This window comes from Acipenser ruthenus, chromosome 39 (genome assembly GCF_902713425.1).
Source record: "Acipenser ruthenus chromosome 39, fAciRut3.2 maternal haplotype, whole genome shotgun sequence".
Lineage (NCBI taxonomy): Eukaryota > Metazoa > Chordata > Actinopteri > Acipenseriformes > Acipenseridae > Acipenser > Acipenser ruthenus.
In genome coordinates, this window is record NC_081227.1 from 5,726,763 (window position 1) to 5,754,218 (window position 27,456).

Here is a 27,456-nt window from a genome sequence, read left to right on the forward strand (position 1 = left end):
AAAGCTGAAAAGTAGTGAAAGATTCCACCGGGGAGTTTAGCCATATGGCTTAGCGATTGCTGTACGCCATGTGTATGCAGTAGTGGACTTGTAAATATTACAGACACAGAAAAATGGAGGCAAAACTAAAACTAGGACGCAGTAACGCCTCCAAACCCCAATTCCAATATGCGTCATTGCCGGCCTCAGGAATAATATATCTTATTATCTATAAAGTTTTAAGACAGTCTGGCCATGGCTCCAGTTTGCCCGATACTACCATTACACAGTCGTTTACCTTTGGCTCCCAGTAACATAAAGGGGGTGCCTTGGAAAAAGAAAAATCTTAGTACACATGTTCCCTTGTGTACGTCGTATTTATTTCTTAGCAGATGCCCTTATCCAGGGCAACTTACAATTGTTACAAGATATCACATTATTTCACATTATACAGATATCACATTATTTTACATTCAATTACCCATTTATACAGTTGGGTTTTTACTGGAGCAATCTAGGTAAAGTACCTTGCTCAAGTGTTTCCCACTGGGGATTGAACCCACAACCCTCCGGTCAAGAGTCCAGAGCCCTAACCACTGCTGCCCTAAGAAACCAAGAGTTAAAATAAAAAGGTTCAATACAGCTTGAAAGACTAGTGATTTCTTAACACCCCATTTATTGAATTAGACCAGTTAGATAGTACATATAAGGTAAGACAGGCTTTCGTTAGGTAGCAGTGTAGATAGATCTGTATCGGTAATGGGCAGCCTGTCCCCAGAGTCCAATTCCACTATCAGGTGAGTTTGCAGCCGCCAGGAAGCCTGTGTCAAGCAGATGGCTACAAAAGAAAGACATTAAAGCTCTCAGAAAAGATGAAATCCAATTGAAATTAAAGGGCTATAACACAAGAGTGGCACCGTAGGTCAGGTAGAGAAATTCTGTGATAAGATGAGAACAGCAGGGACAGCTGGCCCAAAGGAGCAGTTCTGTTAAACTTCACAACAGTCACAACATTGATTCAATGGCTCTAATATGCACCAACTGTTTCTTACTGGGTTTGTAATTTAGTACTGGGAAAACGTGTTAATTCATCTGCACTCTGGCACTGAAAAAGCTGCCGTAGGCAAGTTTTGAAATTTCGAATGATTAATCTACTTGATAACGAACATAATGCCAAAAGAGAGCTGTAAAAAAAATAGTTAGGAAAACTGCAATTATCTTTTTTATATATATATATATATATATATATATATATTATTGCAAAAAGGTAATATTTATTGATCAGGATAACAAGAATGTCTACTTATAAAATGACCCTATTGGATCTGCTCTATATGGTGTGATGCAAATAGTTGTTTTTGTATTATTATTATTATTATTATTATTATTATTATTATTATTATTATTATTATTATTATAAATATTTTATTTCATCTTTTATTCTCATGTTGTTTTCATTGTGTTTTTAACACTTTTAAGACATGTAATAGATCATATGTATATTACATAATGAGATTTATTTTCACCTTATGTTTTTCTCGCCTGAAGCATAGCGAATGGTTTCAAAAACCCAGAGCAGGTGGCAGCTCCACTGCCAAGGGAGGGAAGTTTATTTTCCTGTGGAGCGAGGGGATGGGCTGCAGCCATGTGGAATGTGTGATCTGATTCGGGAGGCTGGCTGTCTTTAATTGCGGTGCCTGAGAGATGGCTCAGAGAAAGTGGCGACGGGAGAGAGTTTGATGGATGGACGAGGCAGCAATTAGGGGGCGCGGTGGAGAGGTGTCGGAGGAGACGAGACAGGGAAGCTTTCAGAAAGCACATCTTCATCAGCAACAGAAGGGGCGGTGCGCCGCGATGCATCACAATTATGCAAACATACCAACGATGAAGAAAAGAGATCTGGGATGACGTGTAAGGGAGGCTTGCAGAGGGGGGATCTATTAGCGAGTGATTGTTTCTTATTGCTTGGCTATGGGTCTGAGTGTGAACTCCAGAAGGGCTTGATTAAACTTATCCAGAACTGCTTCAGTAAATATAATTCACACTGTGTGTATGTGTGTTGTTTTTTTTAATTTTTTTTTAATTTTTGTAACCTATTTCCCAGTTTATTTTCCCAAAATCTTTAACAAAAACTCCCACCCCCGAGATCACTGCCCAAGCAACTGCAATAGTGTCCTACCTTTTGAGGCGTTACTGGTTACCATTGGCTAGAAGAAGATGTTAACAGCATGTAATCGAAAACTCCTGTGAACTTCAGGTACTTTTGCACAAGAGAAGACACCTAATTTGAATGTGTAGCTTTATTTAACACCTCTAAAACACATCGCTATTTAGAACACTGCCTTTTAGCTTTGATTTCACAGTGCCTTGATCAGTCTTTGGTTTGGGTCAGTCTCACTTGAGCAAGCCTCTGGTTTTGGTCTCTAGGATCCTCGCAGTGACTATAGGAGCTTGTCATCCATTTTTCTGAGAAAAAAAAAAATCTTCTAAAAAGAAAACATTAAAAGGAACTCTCCGCAATTATCAGCGAGGTAGTGAAAAGGTCTCTAAAATTCATATTAGAGGTAATAAGTTCATGCAGTCCGTCCCTACTGTAGAAGATCAGCATTTTAAAAGGTCAAACTGGAGCTGAGATCACATGCTGTAAGGTTTCAAGATGCTTAACAGCTTTAAGTTAATAAAATATATGGGAGGAACAGTTGTAAGTACGTTATGTTTAGGTTGATCCTATCAGGATAATATATCGGTTGCTTTGAGAAATACAGAACTTTATATTAAATCATGTGTATTACATTACGAAGGTTGGGGTTTACAGCATGGCTGTTATGTTCTTCATTGAATCTGATTGCACCCATTTGCAAAACACATATTAAACTGTCATTCTGTTTTTATTACCATTTAATAAAGATGCAGCGCTGCAGTCTTTTGTTTTAAAAGGTAGTTTTGTTTATTTCTGTGATTGTTATTTTTTTATTTTTTTTCATAATTTATTGCCAGCAAACCCAAGGCGAGTTACACTTCCATCTAAATTTCAATTTCAGCTTCGCACAGAAGAACAGGAAAAAAAAATTACATTAAAAATAGATTAAAAGAAAAGCATTGGGAACCACAAGGCACAATTCATGCGCCTCACACGCTGGAAGAGTGTACTTCTGCAGGCTCTGAAAGACAGATTTGACAAACACATTTACATTTATGAAGCCAGCCACTGGCAACTTTTATATTTACTTGCATGTGTAAGGGCACAGATTAAATATGCTATCTGTACCGTTTAAGGGGATGTCACTGTATATAGAGTCAGTGCATTTGCATCATTAAACAAATAACGCAGTTCGACTCTGGAATCTGCAGTCGCCCCTGGGGGCTCTTTCTGTTCAAGGTGAGTATACAGCTGTTCGGTTGGGTTCAATGTCTTGATGTTTTAGACTAATCAGACCCCGAGCTCTCCACACTCATCTCCACACCGGCACTTTGTTGAAACATGATGTGCCGTGAAGCGTTGGAGAGAGAACCCTGCATTACTGCGGAACCTGCTGTCCAATTTTCTCTCTAGCTGATGCCTGAGTGTCTTTAACACTTCATTCACCACAGGAACAGCATAGTAAGTGTTGTAAAGCCCTGCAAAAGCATAGGGAGAGCTTTATAAAGCACAGGCAGGAATAGTAAAGGACAGATAATTAGGGTCTAACTGATAACTGATACGTCACCTACATTTGTATTTTCATTTGGGATATGCAGATTCCAAGTACGGCTTGCTGTGCGTAGGTCACATGTTTGCACAGTAGTATTGCAGTGGCTTTTCCTAAGTTTGTGCTACATGTTGACTGTGCTTGTCCATGGTTTGCCATTCCTATCTGTACCTCGCCATGCTTTACCACACCCAATATGCTTTTACTGTGCATCACGTCACCTTGCTATATTCTTTTCAAAGGATGAAAGGGTGTGGCAAAGTGCCCCGCCCCTGTGTGCATTTGTGTGTTCTGTGTTGTGTATATGCGTGCGTATGTTAATGTTGGTGTATAGATTGGTACACGGGATATAAACGGGTCTGTGTTTCACGTGTGTTTAAAGTGTATAATTATATTTAGGCACGAGGATGGCACATCACTTCACGTGCAGATAAAATGTGTATAATGTGTGGCACGGGGTTGCACGTAATGAATTCACGTGCTGGGATTCAAGTGAGTAATTAATTAGTAATTGAATCCCAGCACAACAGTATATATAGATGCACAGTTTCACTCAGTCGGGGTTGGTGTTCGGTGAGTGGAGAACGGGAGAGAGAGAAGGAGAAAAGAAAGTCAAAAGTAAAGTAAAGTAATTAGTGTTTTCACTCACCGTGTTTGTCCGTTTGTCTGTTCACTGTTTAGTCTGTTTTGTTTGTCTCTTTATTTTGGCGTATAGTGCCGTGTCCCGTGTTTTTGTGTTTCAAACCTTTTATTTTCTGTTTATTAAATGCTGAGCGCGATCACGCGCCCAGCTTATACCAAACCACATCTCTCTGTGTATTCCTTCCTGCTTCCGGTCTGACGCCACCCACTCTGGCCGTCTTTGTGACAAAGGGTTATTTATCTACCCTTGTTTTGTTTCAAATCTAAATACTGTTGATTTCCATCAATCCTCATTCACTCCAGGTGGGCGAAAGGCGGTCAGGTGATCAAGGAGATTTCGGGCGACACGTACGAAGCGATAGTGGACCACTCTTTCTTCACGGAGCCAGTGTCCTGTGAAGTGACCAACCCGCTGGGCAGCACCAACATCAGCCGGACCGTGGACGTCTACTGTAAGGAAAACTTTCCCCCTGGATCAGAAGTCATTTAACAACTGGGGCTAGATTCTCCAAGCTATCGTCATTATAGCACTAGATTCTCCAAGCTATTATCATTAGTGGTAGATCTAAGACATCGTCATTAGCACCGGATTCTCTAAGCTGTCATCATTAGCGCTTGATTCTCAAAGCTATCATCATTAGCAAAAAATGTTATCAGAAAAGCAAAAACACCATTGCAATTCTAAAACGAAAAAAGAAACAACTTGAGACTGCTTACAAGCCTCTGAATTAAAAGTCTTAGTTTTTTATTTCAGGTTTGGTAGCTTTATTGGGTGTGTTTCTCCTTTCCAAAAAAAATGTGCCATGACAATTTGGGGTACATAGCTTTGAGAACTGAACCCCTGGAGTTTTAAAACCTAAGAAGAATGGTATATATATATATATATATAGGATTTCTGGTGTTTTACTCCAACTATTATACTCTCCTTTAAGAATTCAACTGATACCTGTTAAGCCATTCATGTATCTCAATCACAACTGAGAAACATTGTTCTGTGAAACAACTAAATGGGCTTTTAAATCGTAAGCCTGACTTTTTAATTTAAAAGCAGAAGTGACTAATCTTTATTAATGTAAATACGGTTACATATAGTGATTGTAATAAAGTGTGTTCAGCATTAAGTACTTTATTTTTCATTATCGCTTTCATGAAGACTAGTTGTTTGTACGTTCTGCTTGCAAATGAACAATTAAGGCTGGGCCAATTTTAAAAAAACAATTGAGTTGTTTCAAAGCACAAACCCGTAAATGAAACCAATTGTGCTATTAATTCAGAAACCTGAAGTATATATTATGAACACTAACAAGTGATTTTTATTTTTTTTCCTCTGATAACAGACTCAGTGTCCTCTGTTATCAAATATCCCTGTAGAAAATGTTTCAAACCATTGATACATATCAGTACCATGCTGTTTCCCATACAGGAAGATATTGGAGGAGCTGTTACACCTCGTTATGTATTTTCAGAGACAGTGCAGGTAAAACATTACATAATACAATGTTATTTCTGTGTCCCCTCGTCAGTTGGACCTCGCATGGCCGTGGAGCCCCAGTCTCTTCTGGTTGATCTGGGATCAGACGCTAGGTTTAACTGTGCCTGGACAGGAAATCCGTCACTCACCATAGTGTGGATGAAGCGTGGATCTGGAGTGGTATGTTTCTATAGGAACTTGCACTTATCTGCTCCCTATTGTACTGTATTTAATCCTGCACTGAACCCAACACTGTTATCTGCTCTTGAACTGCCCCGATATCAAATCGTACTGTGTTTTGTAATCGCTTTTATTAGGACTGAAGTCACTGTATTTTGTACCTTGCTCTTAATTGTACTGTAATTCTTGATATGTATTTTTTTGTATACAACTGTAAGTCGCCCTGGGTAAGGACGTCTGCTAAGAAATTAATAATAATAATAATAATAATAATAATAATAATAATAATAATAATAATAATAATAATAATAATTATTATTGTTATTATTATTATTATTATTATTATTATTATTATTATTATTATTAATAATAAGCAGTGTGGAGTAGTGGTCAGGGCTCTGGACTCTTGACCGGAGGGTCATGGGTTCAATCCCCAGTGGGGGACACTGCTGTTGTAACCTTGAGCAAGGTACTTTACCTAGATTGCTCCAGTAAAAACCCAACTGTATAAATGGGTAATTGTATGTAAAAATAATGTGATATCTGTATAATGTGAAATAATGTATAATGTGATATCTTGTAACAATTGTAAGTCGTCCTGGATAAGGGCGTCTGCTAAGAAATAAATAATAATAATAATAATAATAATAATAATAATAATAATAATAATAATAATAATAATAATAATAATAATAATAACTGAGCTTGTAGTTATTGCCTAGAAAGAGTCTACTAGGCCATGTTAGTGTGGTTTCACTTCTTAGACTGAGAGAGTAGCTAACAGAGTCGGTAACACTGCGTAATAGACTGCAGTCTTAGCCCAGGCATTTCAGTACAATGTAAACAGCAAAAAGCACACCTGTTTTGTCTTGTATATGTGCTGATTAATGCTGTTACTTAGTTAGTTATTGACCTGTGTGTCTGTGTGACTGAAGATGCATGATGTGTAACAGCCTGATTATGTATGAGACTGGCTTTTCCTTCAAGTATGTGATTCTGTTCTTCTAGGGGCAGGGGGGTATCTAAAGGAATTTTACTTTTCTGTCCAATTCCTTACTCAATAAGCACTCCAGCATACCACAACATTCTACAGAACAATATGTATTTGCTAGCCCCAGACAAGAAAGGGACGTTTGCAGCAAGAAATGCTGAATAGCAAGTAGGGTACGGCGTGCATTGTAGGTCCCTTTTATGAAAAAATGCTTTCAACATTATGTAGTCCTGTGCAGTTACATTTGAGAAAAACAGACACTGAAATTGATCTAAAGGTGAAGACAATGAATTAGCTACTCAGCTAAACGTTTCCCTTTTTTTCAAATCATGTTTTTCCATTGCAGCAAAGAGTTACAATGAATATTGAAGACAGGGATTCTAATCTATAAATCGTAGGACTTGGATTTATAGATTGTTCCACACACCATCTATCTGTAACATGTGGCCCCTTCCCTGTCATCCACAGGTGCTTAGCAATGAGAACTTCCTGATACTGAAGACGGTGAGACAGGAGGATGCTGGGAAGTACGTGTGCCGTGCAGTGGTCCCCCGAGTGGGGGCGGGCGAGAGAGAAGTGGCCCTCACAGTCAACGGTAAACTCCTTTGTGCTTGACCTGAATGGCTGTAACTAAGAGCTAAACGGTTCTGTGGCTTGGAGGTTAGAGCTGAGTACTGTTTAACAATGCGGTAAAGCGGTTAAAGCTGGTAAGTTATCAGCGGTTTGACCTGGTGGATAGCACAGGTGGCTGGGTGGCGGCGTGGTTTTGTGGTTAGAGCTGTGGGATTTTGGGGCAGCGAGCCCTTATTATATGAGAAGCAGTATGGTCTTAAAGAGTTGAAACTAGGGTGACTAGCTAGAATTATTAAACTGTAAGGTTTCTAATAATGATGATCTAAACATTGGGCAGATGTGTAATAATTAAGACCTCATTTCATTGTGTTTTATAATATTTAATCAGCGGGCTGGTAAATTTGGAGTAGAACACTAGCTGTATTTATTTAGAGTTAGATGAAGTATTTCGATCGGCCACTGTTTTAAAATAGCGCTCTAAGGGACATGCGGTGTTGTGATCAGAGGTGAAGATGTGAATGCAATTCAGCCGTGTCCTGGAGCACAGGAACTTAAAGACAGTGTGACCATATCTCAGCAGAGCTTCGTAACGTAGTATATTGGTTCAATTAACTTTAAACCCCAAAGGGAACTGTTGAGTTAATTTATTGCTACCATTTGCCAAAAACTGATTTCATCAACCTCCTTATACACTACATCAGCACCTTTTTACTTAAAATGCCTCGTTTGCTCTGCACAGTCTTTAAGAGCAAACTAATTGAAATAAGAGCAAGCTTTAGGATATGACTATGCATTATAGATCAAGCAATATAAGGTTAGTTGAATAGTCAAAACCTGAACAAGTGCTTTTATTTAAAGACTATTGTGTGAGCGTTCGGTGAGCGTAGAGAACATTTTGCAGGAAAAGAATGATCTTCTGTGAATGGCGAGAGGTTCAGGTCAGGATAGAGATGCAGTCGGAGAGCAGGGGGGATGCACCAGGCCATTCTGACTATAGCCAGTGTCCTTCCTCTTTCATGAGGCAGGTTTCATGAATATTAAGCCTTGTTGAACTATTTCATTTACACAGAGCAGGGGTGGCCAAGGCTGGCCCTTCCATTCCTGGTCTTTGTTCCAACCCTGTTCTAAATGGTTTAATTGAACCAATTAAACCTCCACTGAGACCCTGAAGCAGTTCATTCTATCATTGTCTCTGTTCTTTTAAACCTGGAGTGGAATGGCCTTCTGTGTTTCCTCCACGGATTGCACACCCCTGATATCAAGGGATTTATTTTAACAATCTCAATCAAAGGCAGATCACTTATAAAAGCTAATCATAGTAAAATGGCAGAGTGTAATACAGCATGGTACAGCATCGGTAAGCAGTGTAAAGCACAGAGAGGTATGGCAAGGCATATTAAAAAGGCATGGCAAACCTGGCTAAACTAAGATGAATGCATTGTATAACCATGGGGAAAGCATGGGAAAAGTGCAAAAATACCATGCAAAAACAGTGGGAAACTGAATACTGGCAGTCTTAAACTTAGCAGAGGTTTTCCACTTGATTTATAGATACACTTTTCTTTTTACGAAACTCAATGAAGATATTGTGAGATTCGCAACCATAAATAAAATCTGCTTAGACTATTGAAATAGATCCCACAGCCTTTAAATAAAGTGAGAGTTCTCATTCTGCCACAATAAGAGGGATTCAATGAAAATGCTATTGCTCAAGCGATAAAGGATAGGGCAGCAGTGTGGAGTAGTGGTTAGGGCTCTGGACTCTTGACCGGAGGGTTGTGGGTTCAATCCCCAGTGGGGGACACTGCTGTTGTACTCTTGAGCAAGGTACTTTACCTAGAATGGGTAATTGTATGTAAAATAATGTGATATCTGTATAATGTGATATCTTGTAACAATTGTAAGTCACCCTGGATAAGGGCGTCTGCTAAGAAATAAATAATAATAATAATAATAAAGCATAAAGCACACACCTGACGAAATGAACACCAGCACTATGTCAGTCGCTTTATCCAACACACAGCACCACAGATCACCTCTCCCCAGCACACAGGCACATATTACAGGCTCCCCTGATCGGATCCCAAGGGACCAGGGTAATTTAATTAAAATTAAATAGCTTGCAGGAAAAAGCAGTTTATGCAGAGCCCACTAATGGATACATATTGCTTTGTTTTGGTTAGCAGCCCTTCCTCATGTGTGTGTGTGTGTGTGAGAGGAAATCAGATGTAATTTGTCAAGCAACCCAGCGAGGTACGGGCACATTAGTTGCTGGAATATGACTGTGGCACCATTCATTCAAAGTCCCACGGGGCTCGTCATTTATTTATAAGGGCAACAAATTCCAGACGTAGCCTTATTTATTTATCTATAATTCATTGGTGGTCAAAAAGTTCTGAATATATATGCATAAAAATTACTATCCTACATGGAAACAAAATATATTGCAATATTTTGGTAATATATTGAAAAATATAGTGCAATATATTAAGCAATAATAACTGCATGACGTATCAAATGTACGAAGAGGCAAGTCTTACGTTATACCACTCGACTTCTTATAGTCTAAAAAACCCATTTAATGAGATTGCAGTAATCTTGCCACAGATGGCATACTCTTTGGACTAACATCCAGTGTATTAAAGAGTTCAGCCTGTAAACTGGTAGCACCAGTGCAAAGACAGAGTTTAGTGTTTAAGATCTCAGTGTCTAAGGTGTTGGATGAGGCACAGGTATATGTGGAAGGCTTTACTGAGAGCTCTGTGCAGATCAGCAGGATAGAAGGGTCCATGTCAGATATTCTGGAAAGTGGAAAGAGCTCAGAGTGTGTTACATGTGCAGTGGATTTGCTTTGTATATGCTCTGTTTGCACTGGAGCTCTGAACAAACCTCGATATTGATTAGCTGCACTAAGTTTGCTTCATATTTTTACCCCTGTGTACAATAGTATTGGTTTTTACTTGAATGTATCTGTTATGTAGCTCACAATGCAACCATTGGCTTAGTGTTGTGTTTAATCTCGTGCTGTCTTTATCTACTCACCCCCCCCCCCCCTCCTCCCTTCCCCTCCAGAAGCAAATGAATCATCTGTCAGGCAACCACAACCACACATTTATTCCACAGACCTCATTATTTCTGAATGAAACAGAAAGCACTCGTTTTGTTTAAATCACGGCACAGTTTCCGTGGAAGAAATTGCCTCCAAAATGTAATCCGGGCGATAAAGCCGTCTAATTAAATTCCTCATGCCGAGTAACAAGAGCAGAGATCTAATGCAAGACCAGCATGCACCTTGCACATTTACCATGCCACCTCGCGAGGAATTCCTCTGAATACATGTACCAGGGAATAGGACGCGAGAGGCATTGCTCCACCTGCATATTACAGGTTGCAACATGCTCCCCTTTAGAAGCTGGGATTGTTTCCCTGTTTTCTGTTCTGTTACATCGCATTTGTATGCAGTGCAGTTTGCACAAGAACGGCCTTGGTTTTAATAGGTGTCCCGGTAGTCACAAATTGAGAAGCTGCCTGTCAGAAACCCATTAAAATGCTAATTTATTTTAATTGGGATCTGCTAATAAACTGCAATTACGGCCGGTGCGTGGGGTGGGTGGAGGACAGTAAATGAATCGGTTGCTCCTGTGCTTTGGACAGCAGGGTATTAATTTTCCGCATTTAGCTTAGAGTGTAGCAGCATGTCAGTTCAATGTGTGGACAGTGACGTGGAAGAAAAGGGGTTCGAGTTTCTGGTCCGTAGTGCTTGAGAGTTGCGCTCTGTGTCCTTTATATTGATGTTGGTCTGATTCCCATTCCTTTCTAGGTCCCCCAATCATCTCCAGCACCCAAACCCAGCATGCACTACACGGGGAAAAAGGACAAATAAAGTGCTTCATCCGGAGTACGCCACCTCCTGACCGGATTGTGAGTTGCAGTCTCTTCTCATAGCGATAACAAGCCGTTATCGTAGCACGAATGTGGCTGACTGTGGGGTCATCAGAGCTCAAGTGGACCAAATTCTTCCCCAGAATCTTTTCTCCCTTTGAAAAATGGCCTCATAGACAAATAACGCTGGTAGCATCTTTAAAATTAAAAATTGTTTAAGAAGGATTTCCAACATAAAAATAATTAATTGAGTCAATCAACCCCCCCCCCCCCCCCATCCCCATTGGGTCATTTGATCTGGAAATACCCTATGGTTGAATATGGAGTTCACTACTGTACTGAACATTCACAGAACTCTGAATGATGACATCAGTTATACTCATTGCCTATACTCACCAACCATGAGGTCACATCATTGCTGTCCCTGATGGAAAATTCTCCCAGGTTTATAGTGGGTTTCTTTGGAGTTCATGAAGTATCATCAAACCTCTTGAAATCCCCATGGACGTTCCTTTGTACTTCATGAAAGGCTCATGAAAGTTTCTGAACCTTAAGAAGAACAACTCATAATGAATTATTCAAACTTCATGACATCCTCAGGGGTTTCATGAAGTCTGCACGTTACCACATAATCATTTATGAGTTTGGCAAGGTCCAGTTCTTTAGAAAGTAGACTGGTGTCCTAGTGGCCATTTAATTGGACATCTTTCCTGTGGTCTCCTCATCACTTTCCTTCCCTATATGAGTAAATTATCAATTGAAAAAAAACAGGAACCAGAATATAGAAATAAAGTCTTGTTCTTCATTGTTCTTTACGTGTGTTCCAAGGCCTGGTCGTGGAAAGAGAACGTTCTGGAATCAGGAACCTCCGGCCGCTACACTGTAGAGACGGTCAGCACTGAGGAGGGGGTCATCTCCACACTGACCATCAGCAACATCGTCCGGGCCGACTTCCAGACCATTTACAACTGCACAGCATGGAACAGCTTCGGCTCCGATACCGAGATCATCCGGCTGAAGGAACAAGGTGGGAGCCAAGGTTCGACAACTCCTCTTCTCTTTCTGGGATCTAGAGCTAGTGTGGAGGGGGGAGGGGGGGTGGACATGAGGGGTCTGCTCAGCAAAGATATGCAGTGGCAAACTTCTGGGAACTTCAGGAGCTCATAGATTGGTTTGGTAAGAGGCAAGCCTTGAACTGTGTGAATGCAAACAAAATATATTGAAAGCCATTGATGTAATCTTCAGATCACGCTTTACGAACAGACATATTTCTGTTTCTGTGAACCGACTCCAGTTTTCAATCAGAGCGGTCTGATGCAGTGAGCAGATGCTCAGAATATCAGCCACCTTGATTGGTAAAACACCTAATTGAATTACATGGGGAGTTTAGAGGATATTATGATTGAAATGTTTATTGAGCCCGCTATTCTTTTTTTTTTTTTAGATCAGTTACATTGTACTGTATCTGGGGTTTATTGTAATGAGCTAAACCTCAGCACTTCAACTCTTTTTTAATCTCGCTGGTGTTTTCACTCAGCCTAGGATATTTAACCCTGGTAACATCACTGAATACAACACAAATCAAGTTGAAAAGGGTATGAAGATGAATACGTTTTAGGTTAGTGTTATTAAGGTCAGCCGCTGTTTATATAAAAAGATCCTCTTTTCAAGCCATGACGGAATGATTAACCTGTTGAAAACACTCTCTGGTGTGATATTATAGACATCGCTTTGTGTTCTCCACAGAGTCGCTCCCTATGGCAGTCATAATCGGCGTGGCGGTCGGGGCGTTCGTTGCCTTCATCGTTCTCATGGCAACAATCGGAGCTTTCTGCTGTACCCGTTCACAGAGAAGTAAGTGCTATGGGCTCGATATCAGATGTAGGAGGGTTCGCGTCCTCTCCAAAGTCCACACAAATTCCAATGAATTCCATTGCCTGCCGTTCTTCAGATCTTTGGAGGGTAATGGCCGTGGTCAGTTCCTTGCTAGGGTGCACCATGCTGCTGTTGTCCTTCAGATCAAACAGCCCTGCATACTCCACTGACATTAATGATCCCATCTCCAGCAGGAGTGTTAACCGCGGTGCTCACCAGCAGGGGATAATAAGGTATCCTGCAGCAGAGCGAGGAGGAATTTGACTTTAAGCCACAGGGGATTGTACCACCTACTGACAAAACCAACAGTCCTTCACACACCACAGCACAGCTGGCATGAAGCTTTCCCATTCAAATATTGATGAGGCCCATCCTCGCTTAGCTTCAGAAAAATGACATGATCAGAATACAAGGAAGGTGGTGTGGCAGTGACTTCCAGTGATGCTACAGGATCACCTACAAAAGTATAGGGGGCTGTCAAGCATAACTTAGCTCACACATGAAGGAGCGCAGTTGAGCCTTTGAAGGGTATGTTTGTTTCATATTTGTACGACTTTGGTACAAGAAACATGATTCACGCTCAAGCAAGCAACAGGTGGTGTGTGTGTGTGTGTGTGTGTGTCCGTGCATGTGCGTGTGTGTGTGCGTGTGTGTGTCTATATATATACTGTATATAAGTGAAAAAAATAACTTTTTTTGGATTTACACAAACGGTTTAAATGCTTAAAAATATATATTATTATTTTCGTTTTTTTTTTAAACAAAGTCTAATTTCACCTACTTCAGTAAATGTGCAGCTCTTGATTTGGGAAAGCAGGTGTTGGGCTTGTCTGTGATGGGGCAGTTGGCTTTCCCGGTGTATTTAACACATTTTACCAACACATTGCATTTGCTTCCCTTTCAGATCTGAAAGGTGTTGTCTCTGCAAAGAACGATATCCGCGTGGAAATCGTACACAAGGATCACAACGCGGCCAGAGAGACAGAGGAACACACTGCCATCAAGCAGCTCATGGTAGGTGATATTGCACCATGTGTAACACTCATGAATGTGCAGCCTGGATGGAGCACATCCCTTAGACAACGTGCACCTCATTCATACTACTCTAGCAAAGCAGCATCATGCACAGTACATAGCAGACATTGAATTACACCCTGACTTTCTTCAAATATCACATTTTAAAGCCCCAAGAACAGTGTGCTGTATATATTCAAATACACATATTTCTTTCCTTGTGTGTTCTGGTTCAGTTGTACTGGTGGTAGTTCGGATTTAAAATATGAATGTCTGTGCTGGATAATGTTATGGTTCTGCAGCAGTGTGGTAGAACAGAGACACAATATTCTGGATCATTTTAATACTGTAAATAATAATTGCGTTCACTCTGCCCTTTTGTACCACCTGCTGGACTGATGTGACGATACAACAGCTTTCCTTTAGAGGATCAGCCAAGGCTAGGCGCAGTCTCTAAGATCTGATGATATCTTCATATTCCTTAATCCGGCTGCAGTCAGTGATGAGAACCTGTCGGAGCTCCACTCGCTGGTGTTTAAAAAAAAATCAATATTGAAATTGCAATCTTAGAATAGCTACAGCTGCCATAGTCTTTCAAAAGTGTCATACGCCAGCTTTAGAAATCTGTCGCTTTGTACGAAACCTAGCAGTGGTGGAACAGGGTGTGAAAGTCCTGGCGGACGCTTCTGACTTCTAAACCTTCGCTGCCTTCTGTCACTGTCTTCTGTGTTTCTCCCTATATTGGTGAGAGGGACTTTTTATTTAAACAGCAACGGGACGGTCAGAAAACAAATCATGAGAGGTGTTCTCCAAAGACAGGGAGGGAGGTTGTGGAATTGCATCAGATACATGACCCATTCTGGTAGTGACCCACAACATGTGGATAAAGATATCCTTCTGGTTGGCTCTTTATTGCCTCCCGTTATGTTTGCAGATTGAGAGAGGGGAGTTCCAGCAGGAGTCAGTCCTCAAGCAGCTGGAGGTTCTGCAGGAAGAGGAGAAGGATTACCAGCACATCAAGGTGGGTGTGCACACCCCTGAGAGGTGATACAGGGAGGCCTGCTGGAGCACGGCTGTCACTACTGGTGGATTCTTCAGGAATATGCCTGAATATTTCATGAGCGTTCAGAACTAAGCATTCATGAACATTAGGACTTGGTAATGAAGCTTAATTTATTAAAGTTCATCACATAAAGCTAGGCTGGTTGTAACTTACCGAGATTATTATTGGAATGATCTAAATAGCGATGGGTTTAAATACCATCACCCTACTGCAGCGGTCCATTCCACACACCTCAGTCAAGCACGTTCTAACATCATTTCAAAATGAAAAATAAAAAGGTTTTGCAATTAAACGGTTTAAAACAGAGATGCAAATACTGTACATGGAGCACATCCATTCAACCAAAACCAATCATTTTCCATTAAAGTCTTCCGAATTGCCTTTTCTGGTCATAACATGACTGTTTACTCAGTGAAGTGAAATACTTGCCTTTGTTAAACTGCACACTAAAAACGAAGGGGGCATTACGGACAGACCCATGGCCTCTTGTTGCTGAATCATTTCCCAACGATGTCTTGAAAGTTTCACAAAAAAATAACGTTACTCTGTGTGTCTGTTCTATGTATTCTAAATGTGGGGATTCAGGTGATGAAAGGCTGTATTTTTAATAAACTGTAACAGATGTCAAAACTGCTGTCCTTTACCACTGTATAAATCCTGTAGGCGTTTTTCCCCAGCCTGAGTACTTATATTGATACTTGTATTACCATCACTTAATAGGAGAGAGAGAGAGAGAGAGAGAGAGAGAGAGAGAGCGAGAGAGAGAGAGAGAGAGAGATTTGAATGGGGTCTGCTGTAGGATTGGAGTGTTTAGATTTGCCATTAATTTGGTCATTTAAATATACCTTCTACCCATGGAGCAGGTGGAGTTCAACAGATCATTAAAAGCATTCAGTGATGCTGGTTAGAAATGCACCAAACCTGAATGCATAATATTGCATGCAAGCCAGACACATCCTTGATAGATCGGAAATTGCTCTGTTTAATTGAATTTTCTTTTGGGCACAGCAGCGTAGCCAATTTAATTAGAAGCAGCACAGAAGCAAAGAACAATATTTATACACTTTAACAAGGCAGCTTTCATAAAAATGCACTGCTTTTCTAGTTGATGAAGACAGACATACAGGAGAAATGTGCCACAACTGGATTTATTATATCAAGTCCTGCTTCACTTTTGCTCGGCACTGAAGAATCACTAGATATTCCCATTAGGTTTGTTTCTACTTGGTCTCACGTTTTGCATTTTTAAGTTATGATCATGTCTAAGCCTAGCTTAGACTGATGCACAAAAAATACATCTGAGATTTTCTGAGAAACTGCTTCATAAATGCATGGATTCTATAAGGGCTTCAGCAGGGATGTGTCATTTTCTGTGCTTTTAAAAGCAGACAAAGCAACCAGGCTTGCTGAGCGCAATTAGGGCTGAAATGGCAATCTTTTCCACAGTGCTGTGCCTTTCCTTTCCTCCTCCCAGTGTGCGCTTTCATCACCTCATTTTGATTTTGCTGACGGTGCGTCACCGCTCTCTCTTTTTCTTTTTCTTTTTGATCGTCGCTGATCGCTGCATCCCCGTCCCCGAATCTCTGCACTTCCACTGCTGCTTTCTTCCCAGCTCTTAGATGTTTAATCATCAGGGATAATGAAACATTTTCTTAGGCTGTCATAGTTATGCCAACTTCCAGTGATTAACATCACACCTCCTGGTGATGCTGGTGTACAAACGACACCACTGTCTTTGTAGTTGTTCTTAATAGGCTTCTGAGTTACACTAGCAAAAAATAAACACCCACAAAAGGCGATGGCAGCTTTTACTAGAGATTTGTTATTATTTTTATTGCATACATTTGTAGAGCTATGGGCCTTTTAATTTGTCACATGAATACCCAACTGCAGGCAGTTCAGATGCACCAAGCATTATAACATGTGGGTTGTTGCAAAGCATGTCTCCAGTCAAGATTGCACGACTGCAGAAAGCAGCAAATTTGTCAAACTTTTTTTTTTTTTTTTTTTTTAAACAGTTTGACTTTTTGACGCAGCTCAAGATTTATCAAGGCTGTCTAATTTGTTGCTAACTGGATCAGCAGGTGTTTGTGCAGACTTCTTGCTTCATGTTGCCTAGCCATTTAGAGATTGTTTAACTTCATTTATGAAGCTGTTTGTTTACTTTATTTATCTCCGTTTTCAAGAATTCATTTATGATAGCCTGACCCCGTCTGAGCTAGGCTTTATTAAAAGACTCCAGGGTGTATAAAGAAAATCATTGCACACAAAAAAATAAACCACAAGACAAGGTACAAAAACAGCATGCTGTACACGGCTGATAAATTAGCTTTTTTATGTTCTTTTAATATCTGTGCATTACAATTGCAAAATTAAGCTTATCCTGTACATACTGTTGCAGCAACTATGTCTTGTTAGCAAGCTCTGTAGTTGAAAGTGAAATATTAAAAGATATCAGTGTGATTTTGCCCTTTATAATTGATTTTAAAAAATGTATTTGATAACACTGTAGTTTAAAACAAATTATAAATGTAAACGTAAAGATAAATATTATGTGTGCCCCTAATTAAAATGGGTTGTCCTTGCTGACTCTCAAATTAAAGTGCTTTTCTTTCTGTTTTTTCTCCTTCTTTTATTCCCGGGAAAACACAACAGGATCCGACCAACGGCTACTACAGCGTGAACACGTTTAAAGAGCACCACTCCACTCCCACCATCTCCCTGGCGGCCAACCAAACAACGGAACTGCGGAGCTCCACGACAGCCGCCACGACGGGCAAGCAGAGGGTGCCCACGGGCATGTCCTTCACCAACATCTACACCACGCTGGGCACCGGCCCCAACCGCCTCTACGACTACAGCCAGCGCTTTGTACTCGGTATGGGCAGCAGCTCCATCGAGCTGTGTGAGCGGGAGTTCCAGCGGGGCTCGCTCAGCGATTCCAGCTCCTTCCTCGACACGCAGTGCGACAGCAGCGTCAGCAGCTGCAGCAAGCAGGAAGGCTACGTGCAGTTCGACAAGGCCAGCAAGGCCTCGGCCTCCTCCTCCTCCCACTACTCCCAGTCCTCCTCACAGAACTCTGACCTCACGCGGCCCCTGCAGAAACGCATGCAGACGCATGTGTAGCAACCCCTTTGCTGCTGGGGTTCGCCACGGTCAAGGTGTCCTATTCCTAAGGACTTGTTGAGGAGAAAGCGGAGCCTCTTTAAAAGCACATCATTGATATATCTTTTTTTTTTTGTATGTTTTCTTATTAAGGAGGCATCGTTGCCCAGAACTGCCACCCTGCCTAGAATAGCCCAGTGTCCCCTGCGATGGTCAAGCGGTTCCACCTCCTGATCACATGCACTCTTGAGAATGGGCTTCCTGAAGAATCCTGCACTGAGCTCTGGTTTCTGTCTGAAGTTCTGTGCTTTATCTTGTCCCAGTAGAAGTGTCATTACTGTCAGTGCAAGATTTCTACATTCTGACCAGGCACCCCCACTCCCCCCCTTTGAAACTGAAGACCTTTCGGAAAGTAATTCTCAAACTTTAATTTGCGTTGCATTTTTCACAGCGTTTCTGACACCCTGTGAACGTTTTGACACCTGAATCCACTTCTTTTGCCATTTTAAATCCTCGTAGGATTTTGGAAGGTTTCCATTTCAAACTCATGCCATTTTTTTCTTGTACAGATCAAAATTCTGGTTATTTTGAAGCACAAATACTTCTGGGAGTTAATTGAGATTCATTTTACAGAAACATGCTAACTGGCCTAGTAGTGAAGCTGGAGTGTATCACCAATGGACTTACTAAATGGTTTAACCTGGACCTCTCAGTAAGAAACCCAAGGCAGGCAGTCTCATTTAGCCAGAATACCCCTTTCTTCACTATTTATTTTATTGTTAATTTATTGTACAGTATGTGAAACAAACAAAAAGATGGACTTTTCAAGATCCCATAAAAATAAATGGGTATACATGCCTTCAGGATACATTGTCAAGCTTCAACGCCAACAGTCTGGACCGGAGCACACACTTTGGGCAGCAAAGGTGTCTATAACTGGACTGCCATCTGGGGTTGATGTTACTCTGGGTTGACCAAGGGATACCACTGACGAGAGCTCTCCTGTTCTCCATGTTTGCATTGTGCAGGCCAATAAGATTGGTTCTTTTGTTGGAAACTTCTAACAGTTCAAGAACTCCCCTATTGTTCTTATGGTGGAATTGTGCTTGAGATGCTGTGTTTCCCAAGGGACCAGTATTAGTAGACACCGGAAGGGACAACAGACAGATGCAAGAAAGCTTCCACTCATCTGTATGCACAGTCCAGTGAGGAGCTGGTTTCTGCTCTAGGGAACTGACAGGTGGAATGTTATCAGCTGTGTGACTCTCGAAAGTGCAGTCTTTCATAAGATTAATGATGTTTCCTCTTATTCTTTTAAATTGTTAATCCCACCTCTCACCTCTCCTGATTGGATAGTTAATTAAGGGACATTTCTGGCTAATGCAGCCTAAACACTCTCCCCTGAAATACATTATTAAACAGCTACATCCCGTCACAGCCAATCACAAGAGAGCTAGGAGGGTTCCCTGTCATAGAGATTGAATTGTGATGCAACAAAATGAGCGACCAATCAGAAGATGTACATTTTGATTATCTGGCAAAGGGTAAGGACTGTTGTATGGTGGCAGCAAATCCCCCATTTGGTTCTGTTAGAGTCCAGCAACATGTGGTACAGAAAGTACTTCCTTCTGAATAAAACCATTGCACACTCAGTGTTTCCAGCTGAAGAATATCTGTATTGAGGAGTCACAATAGAAATCTCATACCACAGGACAGACGCTTAAACCAAAACAGAAAAATGCACTGTTACAGATTTCTCACATACTGTGATGCATGTTTGTGTGACAACTAAAGTAACATGCAATAATACAGTATAACCATTGCTAGAGGTACGCACAATAGCGAAGTGGATTGTGATAAATCACTGTGGTCTCTATACAGACTGTAACTCAGTTTTGCAGTCACGAACATATTAAAGCATACATAATAGGAAGTCAAGGCAACTAGAGTATGGATGCAACACTAAATATGTTTATCATGCACAACAATAAATCTGAACAGCCAGGCAAGTTACTCTAAGGATTAATCATTTACAAGAAAATGTCTGTTGTACTGTGTTGTTTTCCTGTGAAATGGTGCCACCATTTCAAACACAGCAGAGAGCATAGCTCCTTCACATTCGGGTCTTCAGTGCAAAGTCATGGAGTGTTGCCGTTCTGCATTGAAGCTGGCAGTGTTGAGAAATCTAAATCCATGTGTGTTATAGACAAAGAACAATAGGTATGGAATCAGTACAAGTGTCGGGGTCAAATGAACTCCAGGTAGCTGAGGACAGAAAGAACAAACCCTTTTCAGACCTCACAGACTTCAAACGCTGGCTGCTTATAGGACCTTGATTTTAGTTTGCATGGTCCACCAATTCTCTGGCACAGCTAAGTTCTTCCTACCATTACAGTCAATGTAGCGTGAACATTTCTCCCTCACAGTTTGATGTCATCGCTATACAGCTCATAATGCCAGATTCTTCTAAGCAAGTACAGTACAAAACAAACCCTCCTTGCCCACACCAACTATACACAGAACAGTTGCATTAGGTGTTTAGGTGAACGTTCCCTGCATAAGACAGTGGACCTCAGACAGTGGTTTGCTTTGGTTTATTGGCCAGCATTTGATTCCAGAACCTTCGTGCAGAAAGTGAGGTCATGGCGGACCATGGATGTCATGGCAACGCTGTTTAGACACGCAGACGATACGGATGAGTTCTGGTGCTGCTCAGAAGACACAGGTCCCCTTCCGTGCTCTGTGAGGGCAATGCGTCTCACACCGGAGGCAGACAGTTCTTGTGCTAACAGCCTCCTGTTGAACAGTGTCAATAAGGAGTGGATTCTTGCTGTGTGCACTTTCATGTGTTTAAGACATTTCAATCAGTTTTATACTTGAGTAGTAGAAGTTCAGCTGTATAATGGGTTAAAATCCATTAGCAAAAGAACATAAAAAAAGGAATTCTATACATTCCGCCTAGGCACTCAGTAAATATTAGCAATGCTTTGTGTATATAATTTAGAATTCTGGGGATCATTTTTTATATTTTAAATAGAACACTTCATTCGGCATGGTGTTATGGTATTGACAATCAGAAGGATCTGTTCACCTCTTGAATCTGCATATACCGTTGGCTCTTCCTTTTGCCAACTAGAATGCAGCCGTACTTGGCCGCCACATTGGAGGGGACAGATTCTTTAAACAGGGCACTTTCCAAGGGAGAGCAGTCTGCACACAGTGGCTAAGGGCTGTTTTCTTTGATTGTATCAGGGGACATGCTAAACTGATCTACTCCCATTCTCGATTCCTTCTACTTCCAAAGCAGTCTCCTCACGATGTGCAAGACCGAATTCCAGTGTGACGAATGGTCTCTATACTAGCTGAATGGGGAGGGGGGGGGGGGGGGCTGCTTACTGCAGTAATAGGCGGTATATACAGTAAGTTGATTGAATCATCCACTCTTGGTGCACCTGGTGTGCACACGCTTCCTTTTTTGTCACAACAAATGGATGACACTGTTTTTTTTCTTTTAAAGTTCTTATCCTTTAGGATCTTGCAAATCCATCCGTTTTTGTGCAGCTCTGTATGTAATGGGCTCCTCTTCCGCCTTGAAAAACATTGCTGTTAGTAAACCGAATGGATTAATAATTTATAACGCCTGCTGTTTTATGAGTTGCCTAGTGTCACAAGCACCATATTTATCATAAGCACTCACTGGAGGAATGAATCTAAATGGAAAACAATGAATCCTTTTATACATCAGGATTTTAGAAGGTTAGTTAAACACCAGATGTCTGCATTCCTTAGTCATACACCCGATCTAAACAAAAAGAACTGCTCAATCCAGCTCCCTCTTACTGTGCTCAATGCTAACTCATTGCTGGAGGCTCCCGAATCAAAAAGCATTTATACTGTTCTGTAGCAAACTACCCCTGGTATGCATCATTGTAGAAATGCAAAAAGGAACCAACAAGTTTTTTGACTAGAAGCCTTTTTCAATTGAGCCACTAAAAGATGATTCGCACTTTACCACTAGGGAACCAAACTGGTGACATACAGTGCGTACTGGGATCCTTCTGTATTTCGGTGACTTCCACATCAGAGTATCGTGAAATGTTGAGAAGAGCGATGGGCCTTGTATTGTAAACTTACAGTCAACATGGCCTGACCTTAAAAGAACCGAATCGTGAGTCAAAACTCATTTGAGACGCAGAAAAAAGACTTCTCGTTGAAGAGTCTACTAGTGTGCATGCTGAAGGGTAATCAACAGGGGTGCATGTGCCATATTGTGCATTCAAGTGGGAAGCAACCAAGGAGAGACTGGCTTGAGTAGAAGAAGGAACACGAGAATGAATGGGATGCTCCATTTCTGTTTCGTGATAACCCTTTTTTGTTTTTTTTAATCTCTGGTTATTTTCGATAAAGGATGAAAAAGCCACTGCACACATTTTGAATATTAGAATCCATGCTAAAATCAGCACTTTACTGTACCTAGGTCAGCACTTTGTGAAATGTGTGGTTTACACATTGTGATTACGTAGAAGCTTTAAGCTCTGTGAAAGACCTGGGGATTTAATCCAGTAGTGATTTGGATGTGGCAGTGTAATCTTTCCTCTGTATATGAAACTTATGTAATGTAGGCCTCACAGGCTGTTATCCCGATTAAATGGCCAAGTTACTGAAATGTAACCTTTCACATAAAGCTTGGAAGCCAAAAGAACGAGGTCCACATTCCCCCAGACTTGTCATTGACTCTCTGGGTCAACTTTTGGGCAAGACAGCCTCCTCAAATCCTGCACCTAAGTTGTAAGTATGACCAATTAACAGTAACTGTAAAAAAAAAATAAAAAAAAAAATAAAAAGTGTATTAAAAAGTAAACCACTATTTTCATTCAGTGTGCCTCTCTGTATTTAAGTTTGTATTTAAAAAAATAATAATAATAACAAAAACAAAAAAATGTTGTATTTTGCCTGTATTGGTCTGTGAAACAATGATGTTTATCCTCTGTAAAGTATATTTGGAGAAACAAAGAAAAAGAGAAAAAGACTCTACCTTGTTGTTACTGCACTGTTTGCCAGATTCCATTAAATCCATGTGTGGTCCTCAGTGTAGTACACTTACATTGCACTATAGTACAGTACAGCATTCCCATGTTCATTGTGTCTAGGGTAGGATGAGTGGCAGGCAGAGCGTGTGTGTGTGGGAGGGGGGTCACCAAGAGATGCCTCTCATAATGTAAAATGAACCCGGCACAAATATATAATACATCACTAGACTTAGGCATCATATTTACTACACCTCCCCTGCTATCGTTTGTTAAAAGACAAGCTGTTTTTGGAAGAAAATTAATTTCAAAACAGCTGCCATTTATTAAACGATATGAAATTTAACTTCGAAACCTTAGGGTGCAGTTCACAAAAGCGATATGAATCCTTATCATTAAATTTGCTGGTGTATTTGTAGCCTCATTTTTTACAGACGCAGGTTTTTAGTCTCCGTAGGACGCAACCAAACACCTGCAGGCATGAGGTCCGGCACAAGTGGAAAGAATCGCTTTTCAGCTTTGGCATTTACATTTCAAATGAGCTTATGAGCTGTCCCAGAAACACACCACATTGAACCACTTTCTGTAACTGAGGCCCTAGCCCAGCGGTGGGATACGTTAGGATATTTTGTGCATAGATTTCTTTTGCAGTGGTCGCGATCCTGTGTTGCTATCTTCTGTCAGTTTGGCTCAGATCACTGGGCTCTTGATTTTCAGAAAGATGCACCTATGCAAGCTCAGGCTACAGGATTGCATGCATGTATCTCTTTGAGGATCAAGCCCACTTCGTGACTCTAAACGCCCTGTTGCCTGCAGCCAGGGACAGTGAGGAATTAACCGTACATTGTTCAGAAGTCAGCAGGGAAAACAACAGGTAATTCCCACACGCATTGCTTTCTGAAGAGCAAGTACTGTAGCTGTTTGTTTTACCTGTCCTGAATCGTTTTTTTTTTTTGTGTGATTACTCAAACGCTGCGTCTCTTTCTGTGTTAAGGGGTTCAGAAGCTCTGGAGCTGCTGCTCAGTTGTGGTTGTCCACTGCATACATACAGTCTGTAAGTGCACAGTTGTGCCAGGAAAACTACAGCAAACGTGTTTCCAAAGTGGCAGACCACTAGATGGCGCTGGCTCGTAATTCTATAAAGACCCTGGCTGATCTAGCCTATGTTACCTGTATCTGTAGCAGGCAACTAGAACTCCTGAACTCAGTCAATTTAACACACATTTTAACACAGTACTTCAGTGATGGTAATTAGAACTACTCACAATAATTGCAAAGGTCAGTTAAAAAAAACTATTAAGAAATTGAAATTTGATGGAGCTTACTCTTTAATGACTGCCCTATTCTAAAATGTCACCAACAAAATTAAATTCAGGGCCAGAGCTGAGCTAAACGATTCAACAAATTAGCAAAATGTCATGTCAACTACCAATATCGGTACTACCAAAATAAATAATAATAATAATAATAATAATAATAATAATAATAATAATAATAATAATAATAATAATTGTAATGCACTTAAACACTACAGCATTAGACTTTTACATCTGAAGAGAGCAAATTCACTTACAAAACACATATACAATACATCTATACAGAAGGAGAAAGCGACAATGTCGTAGCTAATTATTAAAATAGTGAGTTTCTAGTTTATCAATTGCTTTTCTTCTTTATTAAGCATGTCGAGTGATTGATGAGTATCCTGTTGGATCCTGATTCTCCTTGGATAGAGAGCTGTTTGCTGTTTTTGAATTCTCTGTACACCCACGACTCAAGAGGTATCACAGAGTGACTTATAACTCAAATAAGCATGATCTCACTTTCTGGCTAGGGTCTGAATTCAGACACGAGCAGTAAGACATTTGCATCACACATTTTGCTCATGCATTCTTGTTTATATAAAAGGCTATTGACAGCGAAGTATTTAGCCGTTAATAAAAGCCCGACACGCTTGACAGATGTTTCTCAGCTGAATACATAGATAATTAATCCTCAGTGTATGTATTGGTAGATTCACTAGGCAGCAATCCAGTGTATACCGCATAAAAGAAATGTTCTCAAAACTGCAGTAAAGAAAGGCAATATGTAATTAACATTAGCAATTACATTTCTATAGTGCTTTTTCATACAAAGACACATTCAAAAGTGCTTTATAAAGCATCTGAATTAGAAAGCTGTATTGACTGCAGGATTCAAAGAAAGCATCCTTTGTGTATTCAGAAACACTGCACATGCACTACAGCTGTGGCCAGGTGCACATGAATGCAACTTTATTCATTTATTTATTCATTTAGAAAATGCAGTTATTTTAGCTCTTGAACCGTCACGAACTTCAAGACGGTTCACTTTTACTGCATTTCCATTCCGGACCGATTTGAAATCAGTCTTGTTTGTTTCCACCAGAACAAATCAAATCGATGCTGAATGGGTCTCTGTCCACCCCAGTGTCAGAAATCAATCTCCCCAAAGCGACCTCCAAGTGTCTGTATGCCAGTATCTTAGAGAGGCGAGTGTTTAAAAGCGGTTACTGAAATAAGCATGATATTCGAATGACAGGATGTGTATCCAGGCTTCCTGGCCCAATGGAAATGTTGCATCAGCCCCTGTTGGTTTCGAACTAGGTCCTAGAACAGCAAGGTTCACAGCAGAGCACATAACCACTTTTGTGTTTGTATTTGGTTGTAGTTGGACATTTCTCCGGGTTAGGTTTAGTTCAGATGGAAGCTTTCTATCATATAACTGCAGTCTTATATAACTGGAAGTGTTTAAACAACGTGCTACTTCTGCCCCCCTGTGGCTAATTTGTGATATTACACACAGATAACTTAAATAACCATCAGTTTTGATCAGGCAACTTGGACCAAGGACAAAAAGGCCAAAGATAAATTATATAATGGAAGGGAAATTAATATCCAAGTATGTATTTAGTAATTAATGTATGTACATCATTACAAAAATATAGTGATTTCTACAGTATTTTTTTTTAAATAGTTCACCTTTAAAACAGAAATATTACTATTACTAATCGTTCTGTACGACTGACATATCTGAATTGCGAATCATTTTATTTTACCACTATTTTAGTTCAAAGAAAACTCTCTTGCAGACCCCTCTCTACCCTCTGATCTGAAGTTCCCTTCACTCCGCGTGTGTGTGTGTGTCTGTGTCTGTGTTTGTCCTCCAGCTCTCAATAGCTTTTCCAGTTGCTGAATTGCTCTGTGTGTACATGGGAAGATGTCCCTTCTGCAGGACATTCTGTCCTCTGCTGTACCCTGCCTTTCTTTAATTTTCTCGGTTTTATTTGATATCTTACTGTGTTTCCTGTGTTCTGCTCTGCATGAGCCGCAAAGCATGGATATACCAATAAATCTATTTATTATAATAAAAACCCGCCTCCCTGTCCCTTTCTTTCCTTCATTCTCCTTTGAGCTTTTCTATCTTTATCACCCCCTTGCATGTTAATCAGCATCGCCCGTTCCTTTCGACAGCTCTCCGATTCCAAAGAAATAAACACGATGCAATGATCCTTAAACTGTCCCCACCTGCTTCACACTACTGCCGTACACAAAGGGAGCTGGCAATTAGGATTCTACAGGTGCGGGTAAAGCCAGGTGACTTATTCAAATTCAATACTGGATCAACAGCCGTCAGGATCGCCCACAGTGGTTGTAAATACTGTCAAAAGCTAAGGGAAAACAAACGCAGTCCCCTGTCTTTGAATGATGATTTACTAGACCCTGATATCCTTCTAGCATGGGAAACTGTTCTATTAATAAACGCGCAAAGGCTTGAGAGGTTGTCTGCATTCATTTAATGGAATCTAATAAATCAGATTCACATTAAAATGACTGATTATCCTAAACCCTGAGTTGTCAATACTCATGCGCATCACGGTAAACAGAGGGATATTTACAAGAGGCACTGTCGGTCCAAACAGGAGATCTATTCACATTTGTGAAGCA

The 27,456-nt window shown here is 40.6% G+C and overlaps 1 protein-coding gene across 2 annotated transcripts in view; it reads left to right on the forward strand.

Moving 5' to 3' along the window:
• LOC131707258 (kin of IRRE-like protein 3) overlaps positions 1 to 23,494 on the forward strand; it is a 159,458-nt gene extending 135,964 nt beyond the window's left edge. Inside the window, exons 7-15 of one of the 2 annotated variants that reach the window (XM_059009571.1) lie at positions 4,614 to 4,762; positions 5,834 to 5,961; positions 7,421 to 7,547; positions 11,346 to 11,446; positions 12,236 to 12,434; positions 13,154 to 13,261; positions 14,187 to 14,296; positions 15,231 to 15,317; positions 18,015 to 23,494. In XM_059009571.1, coding sequence (XP_058865554.1) covers positions 4,614 to 4,762; positions 5,834 to 5,961; positions 7,421 to 7,547; positions 11,346 to 11,446; positions 12,236 to 12,434; positions 13,154 to 13,261; positions 14,187 to 14,296; positions 15,231 to 15,317; positions 18,015 to 18,485 — 1,480 coding nt within the window. In that variant the 3' untranslated portion in view covers positions 18,486 to 23,494. Of the gene's footprint in view, positions 1 to 4,613; positions 4,763 to 5,833; positions 5,962 to 7,420; positions 7,548 to 11,345; positions 11,447 to 12,235; positions 12,447 to 13,153; positions 13,262 to 14,186; positions 14,297 to 15,230; positions 15,318 to 18,014 lie in introns of both variants that reach the window. The other variant, XM_059009570.1, reaches the window with a different exon arrangement.
• The last annotated feature ends 3,962 nt before the right edge of the window (positions 23,495 to 27,456 follow it).